General features: G+C 44.2%; 1 protein-coding gene across 4 annotated transcripts in view; it reads left to right on the top strand.

The window, feature by feature from the left end:
• Positions 1–13,916, top strand: part of LOC126521673 (mitochondrial S-adenosylmethionine carrier protein-like) — a 56,203-nt gene that overhangs the window by 20,101 nt on the left and 22,186 nt on the right. For 3 of the 4 annotated variants that reach the window (XM_050170400.2, XM_050170399.2, XM_055065814.2), the window contains exon 5: positions 3,810–3,902. The exons of the other annotated variant lie outside the window; for it this stretch is intronic. In XM_050170400.2, the coding sequence (XP_050026357.1) occupies positions 3,810–3,902 (93 nt within the window). The remainder of the gene's footprint in view (positions 1–3,809; positions 3,903–13,916) is intronic. 4 annotated transcript variants of the gene reach the window in all.

The following is a 13,916-nucleotide window of genomic DNA, read 5'->3' as shown; positions in this document are numbered from 1 at the left end:
CACAAGTTTTCTAGCAGCACTGGCATTTGGCCTTGTAACTTTTTTTCTTCTTCGATAGGAGGCTTGATTTAACAACAGCTTGCGCAGATACTTGCATTGCACACACTGTTTGTCATATTGTGATATGCCGAAGCATTTTATGCTGTGCAACTTGTTGCCGTACTCACGCCATTTTGTTCTCCCGGAGGTCGAAGAAAGAAAGCATTTTTCGAAGCCTGAACATGCGCTTATTTCGTTTGCCTCGTGGAGCATACTCTCGATATCTTTAACATCATGCACTTCAGTTTTTTTTATGCACACTCTTTGCACGAACACGGAGCAATGGTAGCAAGAAACTTCCGCAGAACACAAAACTAATTTTCTTAAAGACACACTGTTCCCATCTCTGGCAAGTGCATGAAATGCTATTGTTTCGGGCGCTTCCGCGACAAGGCAACGTGACCAAAACACGGATGGCAACTTCTCACCATTGAGAAAGTCCAGTTCTTCCACACTACACGTGTGAGCACCTGATGGGCTGTTCACACCAATGTCGCCGTCGGTGATGCTTATCCATGAAGAGGCCTCGAGCGAAGAGTTGTCGCTGTCTTTTCTTCTTTTCCCAAGCACGTCTCCATTTGATGTCCTTGATCTTCACTTCGCAGGCAATTTCTTTGAGAGGTAGGCTGGCGTGTTTGGAAAAATTGTCGGTACCGCGCCTTTAGCCAGGCAAGGACGGCCGCGAAGTATCTCCACAAGCTCTTCATTCACCACGTGGCTGTAGGTACGGATTACAAACTGGGGTGCGAAGTGAAGCTCGCAGATCTTCGAAGTCCTGTCTAAGGCCTTGTCTGCACGGGGCACGGCCCGCTGCCACGCTTTAAGTGCCTCATCATCGTCAGGCACCGAGAAAAGGGATGGTTTTTTTTCTGCTTTTCTAGCAGAAACATAGCCTGTTGTGCAGCCCGGCGCAAAACAGTGCGTCTGTCGTTTCATGCGACTTGCCATTGCTTCTTACGACATAGAAACGTGTAAAGATATTGTCACCACAAGGAGGCACAACTGCACAACGTGAATGTGAACAGAAACGAGCGTGGAGCAAAAATAACCGAACAGAACTATGCAAGCCGAGCGCACTCGCTAGCTCTGGTAGTAGCCAATGTACAGCGGGGGCATCTTAGCATCGACGCGCGCGCCACCACTCGGCATCATGATCACTGCAACATGCGCCGCGCTCCCCGACCGCGCGCGCGTTGCTCCCACCTCCCCCTTCTAGCCACCGTACAACAGGAGCTATTCCAATTTTGCAATCAGCCCTAAGCAATTGGTCAAAAACGTTTTTGGGCCACCCCCACTTCGCCTGTCATTCACGCGACGTCGCGAAAACCGCGATAGCTCCCCATCTGATATGACGTGTACACAGTGTTCATGCATAATTTGATCGAACAGAAAAATTTTTATTTCTGATTCGATGCCTTTTCGCCATTAACGCTCGGCTATTGGTCAAAAGTTTTCGGGCTGCACGCACTTCACCTTCATGTCACGCGACGTCGCAAAACCGCGAAAAGTCACGGCGTCTAGGTGATGTCTACGCGTTAAAGATGCATTAATATGCCGAACAAAACTTAATATTCTTCTGAATATAGCCGCACGCTGCCCCGTTCCGAAAGGAATAAAAGATGGCTGCCGCTGATCACTCGGGCACTGGCCACTCGCACCAGCCGGAGAGCATTAATTTTTTTTTTTTTTTTGCATGGCAGTGTAACGTTTTCAAGCACTTTCAGCACGTTTACGACCTCGTTCTGCCGACTCTTTTGCTGAGGATTCGTTTTAGCGTCATTCTAAAGCTTCCGTTGCATGCCGCCGCGATTTTCGACCAGCCACCGCAAGCTAAGTAAGGGAAAGCGGACCAATCGTAGACGCTGGCACCGCCCTCTTCATCCGCTTATCGATTTTCAGTGCACTGGCTTGGCCCCATCGAATGCCTCTCCACTTCAGCGTGCTCCTCGCCTCTTGTCAGCCAATAAGATAAGACAAACCGCTCAATGTAAGCAATGTTATTCGTTTTTCAAGCAAACAAAAGTGACCTCCTATGAACGAGGAGAGCGTTTGATTGGCCTGTTCAGACAACCCTGCGGGTGACCGCCCCATGCTTGCGTCGGTTGTTACGGAAATTTGACGTCAGGAGATTGGAATAAAAATATATTGGAATAGTTTTACGTTATAGGGACCCAGTGTGTGCCGCCATGCATTGAGGAACGCAAGCGCCGCTCGTTAGCGTGAACTCTTTTTTAAACTTTTCTGTAAATAAATGTATCTCTCTTGTAATACGCATAGAATAAAGCGCAAAAGCCTAATAATATACGAACTGCAATTTTAAGCAGTGAGCATGCAGTACTTACAGCCGACTTACGGACTGTTATGTCATACAGTCAACGACTGATATTTAGGGCATGTCTGATGATTCGGACGCCTTTGCGGCACCGCCACAAACTCCATAGAGATAGTCCATAAGAATGTCTGATATTTTGGACGCTGAAATACTGCGTCGTCCGACTTTCCCGACTTTTGGCCGTGAATGCACGTTCGAAACGGTATTACTTAAGCTACTACCGCCGCCATTTTGATTATTTCGCAGCGTCGACCCAGCATTCTTGAACGTAGACCTAGCTGCTGAGACGTTCGCTACCAAGCTTCCTGCTGTTCGATGCCGTGCTTTTCATTGGTTAGCAATAACGCCGACTCCGCTTTGTCATCCGCGCGGATTGCTTTGAAGAGCAGGAGAAAACGGCAAAGACCAAAAGTTGCATAACCCTGGTTTTCAGAAGTCGGCTTCGCCGCCACACAGCGACGTTACGCGGTGAAGCATACAAAATGTGTTGCGGTAAAGATAATCAAGAATAGAAAGGAGCCCCTGTCACGGGGCAATGTAGATATTATTTATTTATGCAGGCGACCACCCGCATCCTCCTGTCGCGATGTGAGTACCGATACGCCTAATAAGTGTACTGGCAGGCCTTCAGAGCTATCTCGGACGTGCCTGTGGTGATTTGAGCCTTTGGGGGCAGTAAAGGGTACTGCAGTAAAACACGTTGTGGGGCTAGTTGGTGCATAGTTTTCAATAGATTAAGCGCCAAAAGTGACGGCACACAAGAAGAAATACAGACAGGAAGCGCTTTGTCCTGTCTGTATTTCTTCTTGTGTGCCGTCACTTTTGGCGCTTAATCTATTGAAAGCAGTAAAGGGCACACATTAATTTTTTCGGACTGCTCGATTATTCGGCCGTTTTCGCGGCCGCTAGGGAGTCCGAAAAATCGGACGTTGACTGTACTGTATTCAAAGTACCAAGGCTTCACTGCCAGTTCATGCCACTTACTAGGTTTTGAGACTTTCTTTCCCAATCGAAATGTATATTCCTACTTAACTCACGAAAAGCGTGCTCGGTTCTGTCACTAGAAATCACTGTCATTTCATTTCCATCAACTTCTCGCAACATATTCTGGTGAGTTGTCAGTCCCTTTAAAGGGAGATATTGTCATCCACCTGAGCATATGTGTACCATGCAAAATTAGTATGGGTTTCTTGGGTTCTATTTCAGGCTCTATTTTCTCACAAACATGATGAAGTCATAAAGGTTTCGTTTGTAACTTCGGCCCACTCGGGTGGATAATATTTCCCCTTCTATTTCTAGAATTTGTGGCATTGGCATGTGGACCACCAAAGATAGTGTAAATTTTCTTCCTCCATAGTTTAAGTAAGATACTTTCGTTAATTGAGTGAATTGAGAACAAAAGAATTGTCATGGCTGAACTATTGAACATCTGTTGCAGGGTGTTCGTGGTTTCTACCGTGGCTACTTTACGACAGTAGCAAGGGAGATTCCCTTTTCGTTTATACAGTTCCCGCTCTGGGAGTTTCTCAAGGTATGTACTACTTTGAATGCCATCTAAATGTCTTCAGCGTCCTACAACAATTATATTGAAGGAGTAGAACTGCACAGCAGCACTTGTCGCATTGTCTTTTTTTCTCCTCGTGTCACTTTGACACCTGTCGTGGTGGCTCATTGGCTGTGGCGTTCTGTCTGTCACCACAAGGTCGTGTATTATTTCTAGCCACCTCTGGTGCATTCCTGTGGGGGTAGGATGGATGTAAACTTGTAAGCCAGCTTTGGGCACATGTTAACTTTTCCTGACCGTGGAATAAGCCTTTCTTATGTGGTTCTTGCTTAAATTTTCTTTTTTTTTCTGGAACAAGAGTTAAGGCTCAAATATGATGCCATACAAGAAATGAAGCTTAATAATAATGCTTTTGTGTTATGTAAATTTCAATGCGCTGTCCCGATTAGTAATTAGTTATACAAGATATTTCTTCAAACAGAAAACTTTCCAAAACTTTGCCCAGACCGAATATGCTTCGGTTAAAAAAACATGAATTGATTATAATACAAAAATTTGGTAGGTTTCGTCAACACAAAGCTCCGTAAAAACTAAAATTTATTGCGGAAATACTTTTTAACTTATGAAATGTCGTCAATCTTCATGGCGTACGTACCATTGGGCAAAGCCATTCTGCATTGTAATGAAGCACAAGCACACATTTCATTCTTTTTTTCTACAGTGATAGCTGTGTTGGGCTCACTTCCCTAGTGGCTTTGATATTTGTTGCAGGAATCAGAGTGCTTTGCCAGAATTTCATAAAGAAATAAAGGCAGTAGACTTATGCAACCTCACAGAATCACAGCCGAATTTCAAGTGAAGCTATCTCTTTTGAGCAGTTGCACTGAGAATACCAATTGCCTATAATTAAACCACAAATTTTAAAATGTTGCCCATATATGACTTGCCCATTTGGAATGTTAACCACATGTAATGCTTTTTAGCAATTATGCAATTTTTTTAAAAGGCTGAAATTCACCCACACACATTTAACTTTCCATGCGCATAAGCCATAATGTTCCCCTCATTTTCACCAAAATGATCTCTGTAGCCATTGTAGTTCTCCCAGGATAGAGGGCTGAATTCTGTGCCATTTGTGAAGCACACATATAACACCTTGAAGTGCTTGCAAATGTTATTTAATGTAAAGGCCGTACTATCACCCATAATCTGACCCCTATTTTTACTGAATATAACAAGGTGCCTTGTTTAGTTCACTGAGGACACCAGCTTAACCTCCTACAAACCTTTTATTATGCATACAAATATTGGAATAACGCGTATTCACTAATTAACATAAGGCAAAGGAAAAAAAAGAGACGCAGTGCAAAAATACAGGGACACGAGAGAGCGACGTGCACACAGTGCTGACTTGCAACAGTTTGCATGTCGCTCTCATGCTTCCCTGTCATTTTTGTGCTTTGTCCTTCTTTCCAATGAATCACCAAGAAGTCCAAGCTTCTACGCTAAAATGTAAGACACTTAACCTGCACACTTCGAACTATTTACCCACGTCACACATACCATGCATCTGCCACAGTAGCCCGTGCCTATGGTGTTGCACTGCTGAGCTTGAGGTTGCAGGTTTGATCCCGACTACAGTGACTGTATGTTGATGTGGTCGGAATGCAAAAACACGTGTGCATTGGATGCATGCTAATGAACCCCAGGTAGTCAAAATTAACTCGGAGTCCTTCGCTATGGCGAGCGAATAATGAGATCGTCATTTTGGCTAAGAAGCCCCAGAAGTTTTTTTTTAATCAACCATAATATGCCCACCAATTATAAAATGGCTGCTTATTTTTTTTCTCCGAGGGCAGTGGGAAACTTTGTAAGCATTTCATCTGTAATGCCTCTTAACAGGCAGAAAACGAAGGTTCAGCTATTGTCATTTGTCATTTATTGTCAATGTCATTTAGCCCTAGCTAATACTCCATAACAGTGGTGTTGCATAGCATGCGAATCTAGGAAAAAGGACAGAGAAGACTAAAAAGTGCTCTTTACTCTTCTCTGTCCCTTTTCCTACATTTGCGCGCTACAAGTGCCACTAGTATGACCTACAAGTAACTTGCCCAAGCTTCTACCGTAATACTAATACTCCAGTCAGATGGGAAAATTTAGTGAAACACTGTGCGAGTGAATTTCACCGTAGTGTGGCTGTCGGATGGAAATGTTTAGTGACACTTGCTATGGAGTGCACTTGTCAGTGAGTGTGTTCAAGGAACTCGCTTCACTGCATTGATATGTGTAGATAGCAATGCTTCAAGAATAAATAACTAAATGCCCACAGCAAAGTCGGCACTAATTCGGAGACCACTTTTTCGTTATTTCAAATGTTATGAGCATCATTGTGAGATCAGTGAAGCCAAAAAGAGCTCGGCAGATTCCACCATTTAGCCCTGTGGATTTTGGATATGTTCCTTGCTTGTATTAACTCAGAACAAATACACATGTTAATGGGATTACAATATTTCTTGTACATAAGTATTTTTTCGTAATAATACGGTAACCATTTCTAAAACTCAAAATGCTGAAAATAAATCAACCCCTATGGCTTTGTAGATCGTCATTGTCATCAATACCAAATGACACTTCGTTTTGCCGTCTAGCACCATGCCACCGAAGGTCCACTCAGCGAGGCTCAGAATATAACTAAATTTGCTCATCTGACTTTGGTATAACCCTCACACTTCAAAATTTGCCTGCACGCCACCCAAAACCAAACCTCAATTTCCTCTAAATGTAAACTTGGTGAATTGTCTAATTATATCAGGATGCCAGGAAAACATGCACATAACATATTCAGCGCTTCTAGCTGTAATAAGAGGAGGTATTGCGCTGAAGAGTTCAAATGGAACTGTTGCATCATCCAACCGCACATGGGAGGGAGGGCATACTGATGCCTCTACAAGCTGCCCATTCTACCTCGAACCAGTGTGGCTGGTGCACCACTTTCTTTCGGCAGGCCATAGTTGTAAACCAACCATTGGCATCACTGGTGCTGTGTGGGTCTTCATCCAAACAGGTCGACAGGCTTGTTCAACTGGACCCATGGACCACATTTCCTCTCCCAAAAAAAAAATCATGTGGGGCAGAAGGCTTCGCAATTATGTGTTTAAAAAAAAAATTTGAGGCAGAACCCATCTCATGATGAGTGCCAATGGTAACACATTTAGCATTTAATCAATATCGTGACACAAATATTGCCACCATCAAAATTAATTATGTATGAGGTGTGCACTGAAGCGGAAATTATCTTTTGCACCTTCCCAAGAACATTTGGCACCATTTAGTGGCGCCGCCACCAGCCTGCACATAGCCTCTGAAATGCATGGTGCACCGGTGCATGCGAACGCCGAAAAACACCTCATGTGGTAACTGACCTCCTCTCTCGCACCTCTTTCTGGACTAGCTGTGCAAAGTCGCTGTTGAGAAGTGTGCGGGCGGGCATGGTGCACAGGTGCCTGCGAACACTGAGAATTGTTCCCTCACTTGCCACACAATCAGTAGCACATACTTGGTGACCCAAGTTGGCGAGAGGTATTGAAGAGTGGCACATACCCAAAGCATTCAGGGTGCAGCTCGCTGAAGCGTTGGGATGGCATTCCAGTGAATGGCATTCATTGAAAGTAGCACTTAGCCGGTGCATTTGTGGCTCAGCCTGCTAATGCATTAGGTTGCTGTCCTTGAAAAACCCTTCTGACATAGGTTCGATTGCGTTCTGCATCGGAGAAATACAAGGATCTTTTTCGTCATTGTAAATTGGCACATTCCCAGTGGCACATACCTGGTTACACAAGTTGGCGTCAAAGATGTTTATTGAAGGGCAGTAGGCACCTACTGGCACATACCTGGGGGCCCAAGTTGGCATCAAATAGCTTTATTGAAGACTAGCACAGACCGTTTGACACATACCCAGTGCTCCAGTGGGCGTCAAAGGGTAAGTACCTACAATGGTACCCACCCAGTCCTACATCTACTGTGACCCATGTCGGCTTGGAAGAGGTTCGTTGAAGAGCAGCATGTAACGTACTCATTGTCACATACTCGGTGACCCAAGTTGGACTGATAGTTGATTTCAAACCCTGTTACCTCAGCACAGCGGCCAGATGCGCTACCCATTCAACCACTGTCTACCCACTGACCCACTTAGGAAAACGGTTAGATACAAACAAGCATAGATAGAGACTAGATACATAGCTGCCAGAAAGTGCATGAAGTACTCTAAGAATGCTAACGCATTAAAATTTTGATGTTGAAGGGCAAACTAACGTTAATAAAAGACATAGCTTCATTTTGAAAAATAGGCACTGTCCCGTGAGGATTCAAATTCCGGGCCCATATATTCTGAGTTGAAGATTCTGCCTCTCAGTCGCTCTGCCAGTGCTGCAGCATACTGTTCCTGGCCTCTTGTGTGCTTTTTAAATAATTGACTAATGCTGCTCTGCAACTTATTCATAAACCATTGCTGAGCTGGAAGGATATAAATGAAGCCAGGGGCTAGAAGTAAAAGGCAGGATAGAAAAAAGGAGGGAAGAAAGTAATTCTTGATTAATTTTAACAGCACAAAAGAAATGGGACACAAAGAGGAGATGCAGCCACCACAAATGCTGGACTAAGAAGCAGTAAGACAAATTTCACCGAATGTGGGACAAATGTTGTCTATGAAATTCCTTTGGGTTGCGGTCACCGGTATATAGGTAGGACGGGGAGATGTTTCAACGAATGGGCCAGGGAGCATAATCGTAACGTATGCAGTAAGACTGGTGTCTTTCTAGGTGAACATTGCAAACTGTGCGGCTGCAAGCCAAGATTTCATGCTACTAAGTTCATGAAGAAAGCAAGAGATAGGACTGAGCGAAAAATTGTAGAAGCTTCCTTTATTATAAGATCGGTGGACAACTGAATGAGTAAGCCATCCATTTTATTGAATGACGCTGAGAACAAGTTTCTTGAAGGTTTTGTTTAGGTCATAAATGTTTTAACCCTTCTATAGTTTTGCATTTCCATCACAGACACCTGCTCAAGCTAAGCGTGTGGGTTCCTATGTTCGGTGCACATGTTCCCTGTTTTCATTATTTATATATTTTTCTGCATAGTGACTTAGCCTTAAGCTTTGAGACTCGTGGTGATAGTAAATCATAGTTTAATAAACACATGTTTATTGTTTCTGTTGCTGTGGATTTAGCACAATATGTTCTTATTCGTTTGCAGAGTCTCATTATGTTTGATCATATGTGACCATTTCTGAGTTGGTAACTGTGGTGTCATGTGGCAGGCCTTTGCACATAAATAGGCCGGTTTCAGTGCAAGTAAAACCAGTTTTTAGTCAGTGCTTGTAATGTGGTTTTGTGTCTCTTTGTGTCCATCTCAGTCGCACTGCGCCTTTTGAATAGCTGGACTAGAACTAAAATTTACTTCACGAAAGGTTGCCTGAGCAAGAACGGTAAAATGTACAGCATTTCTAACATGCTTGCGTGCCATTCATCCTCTTAAGATATTCAATTTTTTTGCGTGTGTGATACCAACAGAAGTGGTGCTAATGCACTTATCACCTTGTTTTCTGATGCAAAAGTCTTAAATACCAATCTATTAGATACTGATTTAAACCTTCGTAAGACGCATACTATACCAAAAAGTCGGCTACACTGACAGCTTTGACAGTAATCCGCAAGATGTCCTGGACCTTTATTGCAATAGCAATTATATGGACACTCCAAGTGCATTTCCGCCATCGGCATCGCCATGAGGTTCCGTATAAAGTCTAGGGGCAATAACACCGTTGCCGCACGCCCTACGTTGTATTTATGAGTGAAAGTGTGTGAGGAGAGCCGACGGTCGTGACTCAGTCTTGCCCGTGCGAAAGGGATGAATGCGAAGAGGAAGCGCATTGTATTCTGTCGTGCGCAAGGCACCCAACATTGCAAGGCACGCCGGTGGGAGGGGAAGGGAGGTGTGCGGTGTTCTCTCCTGCTGCAACTGCGCATGTGGCGGCTGCGCGCGGTCGCGAGGCCTTATCTTGAGAGTGATTTGCATTAGGGGCAGAGTCCAGGTACGTCGGCAGCTCATAGCTTTGTGCGTGCTATGTGTCCTCGGCACTTGCTTTGCATTGAAGTGATAGACAGCACGAATGTCACTTGGCTCGCTGCTGCTGCTGCATTTCCTCATGCCAGCATTTTGACAGTGAGTGTCCGCAGTCATAGAGTGTAATGTGTTCATGTTTGCTGTGCATGCTGGCACCACGCTGAATAATTTAGTTAGTGAGCGAATGTTTACAAGTTCATACGGCCGATAAAAGTACTATCCTTACTTTGCATGGCTGTCTGCTAATTTTCTATCACAATTGATGCTTCGTCTTTCGGGTGCAACTGTGTCTTTTTTGATAGCACACGTGTCTTGCATAGGTTTAAATCAGAATCTAACCGACTTCCCAAACTGTGCTGCACGGTGCTACAGACGCTGCTGAGCAGCGCCGCTCGTGGAAGCAAATGAAAACGCCACCAGGCAGTGCATTTGCATAGGCATGCTGCATACGGGAGTACGGGCTGCACAATTGTGTCTCCCATACATTTGTCCACACAAGCCTGCCAATCAGTGCCACAACAGCCTCAAAAAACGCAGAGGGCCGACACCTGCCCATGAACCTCTACATATTTCTGGGCAGCTAGCGCAAAAAAGAAAGGAAACAAGCGTGCACCACTGCTGTTGGCAGTGTCATAACTAGCACTTGTTCGCCTTTGCATGCCAGCTTATTTAACGTTTTCGCATGTGAAATCTTTATCAGTGTTGCGCAGTCAGTCGAGAGGGCTCTTGCATGCAACTGGGGTCCATTATTAAAGGGGACACTGGAGCTCATAGCCTTCGCTAGGTGCCATGCCTACACAAATGCACTGCCTGGTGGCGTTTTCATTTGCTTCCATGAGCGGCGCTGCTCAGCAGCATCTGTAGCACCGTGCAGCACAGTTTGGGAAGTCGGCTAGATTCTGATTTAAACCTATGCAAGACACGTGTGCTATCAAAAAAGACACAGTTGCACCCGAAAGACGAAGCATCAATTGTGATAGAAAATTAGCAGACAGCCATACAAAGTAAGGATAGTACATCTGCAGGAGTGGCAGCTTCGTGCAGCTGTATTGAGGGGCGTGATGTGATGTGATATCACTGCATGTTCGATACAGAAAGAGGCAAAGGATTTGTCAAAGACTGAAAAAAAAGTGCAAAGAAACTCACATGGAAAGCCGCCTCACAAGTAGCAGGAGAGACGATTTTATCATCCTGTGGCGCGACAAGTCTGTGACATCCCCAAGATGTCTAAACCCATGATGAATTTATATCCCTGTCACTCTGGCACTTAAGAGCAATGTTGAGTTAAATCTGGATTGAGTACTTCTACACTGGCACTTTTGACCACAATTTTGCATGACCGAATCCAGTAGATCAAGATCGTAGGCTGTTATTTACACCATAATGCTGAGTGAGATCAACCTACACGATCCAGCCTGTTGGACCATGCAGCAGCTACAATTTTTGATCACTACTGAGAACTTTGATCTGTACCAAGCTTGATCGCAATTGTGGCACCGGCATTAAAGAATTACTGAGAGCAAACGCAATTCAAACCAACGCTTCCCTCCTCTCGCAACACAACTTACAGAGTCAAGATGCCACACAGTACAGTCCGCATTCGTTTTAGAAATGGGCTGCCTAATCATACGTCTGTGCTGAAGCACTCAACTGCTTGCAACTTGCTACCACAGAAATATTACTGATCAAGCGTGTCTTTTAATCAAACATGAGAAAGCACACTGTGCATTGCATATGCAAATTAACTGGTGCTCAATCCATCACTCGTAGCACGTCAAAGTAGCGCTTCAGTAATATTGTCATTGTCACGAGCTAACTGCCATGACTGAGCTGCAAGGCGAAGCAGCAACACTGCACAAAATAATAGCAAACATTAAAGGGGCCTTAAACCACTTTTTATCAAAGTGGAGAGAGGTGTTTGAAGTGAAAACAGGCTATTTCAGAAATACTTTGACGTAAGAAGTACTTCAGTGCATTCAGCAGAAGCGGAGTTATTGGCAATCAAACATGGCCTCCACCGTGCTCTGCTCCTCTTCCTTCTTCAATGCCTTACACTGCGAAGGCTACAGCATAGTGGGGTGTGCCCATAATGCTCTGCCTTCTAAACGTCACCATGGTGTGCAGCTCAAATTTCATTTTGGATGTTAATGTAGACGCCACGACTTCCGCCTTTGGTCCCTACGACGTGCTAAACATAAGTCAAACACAGTTGTCCTGAGCAACCCGCAGTGCGCTTAGCCAATGGACTCGTGGCAGCAGCTCACAGTGGCCGTGGTATCTATGCCATGTAGCCAACCGCAGCTTGATGTCAGCTATCGGCCAATAGCAGCCATCTGAGGGAATGATGAAATAAAGCATCCAGAAGAGATTGAGGACAAGGCCTTCTTTTGGAAAGAGATCATTTGAGAGGAAGGTTACTTTGCGATCTGCTTGTGAGCTCCACGCACTGTGTACAACAGCAAAACTTGGCTGACATGTTCACAGCAGCGTATGCTACCTATGGACTATGTTATTTCACCAAGCCCAAGGGCTGGTTCAGGGCCCCTTTAAGTAAAATGGCAAGCTTTCCCATTCTGACTTACTTTATTCTGTGGACAGTGGTTATTCATGTCTGACTGCATTCCTTTTCATACCATTTACCTGGGACATTGTAGAATTTGACAGGCGGCTGCAAGATCAGAGTGTTTTTGTCATTGTTGTGGCATTTCACCATGCAACAGTATCGGGCACCTTGGATACTCGACCGCCAAACCATCATGAAACAACGACGATGCGAAGAGCAATTTTGATAGCTCACGGGCATTACGAGTGGCTTGCAGTACTGTCAACCTAATACATGGTGACACTGCTCTCCGCCATGGGAAGGAGTCGCACTGTCGTCTTTCATGAAACTTGAAGTTGGGAGCCCTGTAGACTGGTGTTTGAGGCATTGTGCATTGGAAAAAAGGGCGATAGCTGCATTTGTATCGCCTGTTGGTATCACACGGAAGAAAATTTAATATAGTAGAGGATGAGTAGCATGCATGCACGGTGAAATTGGCGCATGTTTTATGGTTCTTGCTTGAGTATCCTTTTGTGAAGGTAAGTTTGAGTTGTAGCTCAGCGTCTGTGGTATTTGCGTCCCCTCTTTGTGCCCTGTTTCTTTCACATAAGTAAAAAGAATCAAGAATCTTGCAACCAACTAGCTCGTTTAAGAGCACTACTTGAAGAAAGAGTCATGTCTCTGCTTTTCCACCACTGGGTTGGTGCCACCCACAGAAACAAAGATGACTTGGACTAGAGTCATCACTGACTAAAGTTTTCTTCTTTTTGAAAGGCGATTGCACGTATGCATCTAGAAAAGTTTGCTTTAACTGATACCACAGGAAACAGTGCAAGATACTTGCTGCACATAATATTGTGCAAGCTGTTGTGTCTAATGGTGTTCATGGTGCTCCTAGTATAGCTGTGGGGCATCTGAAAAGCTTATTATATCTTGGAAAGGCCACTGGACAAAATCTTTGTTCTCTAAAGGAATGTAAGATTATAATGCAAATTAAGGTACTAAGATATTTTAATTTATAAAATGGGACATTGGTTCCTCTTGTCTCGACCTTGTGAACTAACTACTGGGTCATTCCATTTCAAGTGCACTAGGTGTTTTTTTGGCCATCTCCGATTCTACTGAAAAAAATCATCCTATTTTGAATCATACTATTGAAGTTATTTCCTACTGAAAATAAAATTGCTGATGCCGTGTGGGCACTTTGCTAGTTACACACAGAAGGAAAACTATGTTGGGCAGAAAGACTTCTACAAAATTTTTCCTTTGACCTATTACTGCAAAATTTTCTTTTCTATATTGTACAGATGGCACTCTTTCATGACTATTGCAGTTTATTACATTATGTTCTAATTTACATTATCTTTAGTCATGAG

Source organism: Dermacentor andersoni, chromosome 6 (genome assembly GCF_023375885.2).
Source record: "Dermacentor andersoni chromosome 6, qqDerAnde1_hic_scaffold, whole genome shotgun sequence".
NCBI classification, from domain to species: domain Eukaryota; kingdom Metazoa; phylum Arthropoda; class Arachnida; order Ixodida; family Ixodidae; genus Dermacentor; species Dermacentor andersoni.
This window is presented reverse-complemented; position numbering and strand designations above follow the sequence as displayed.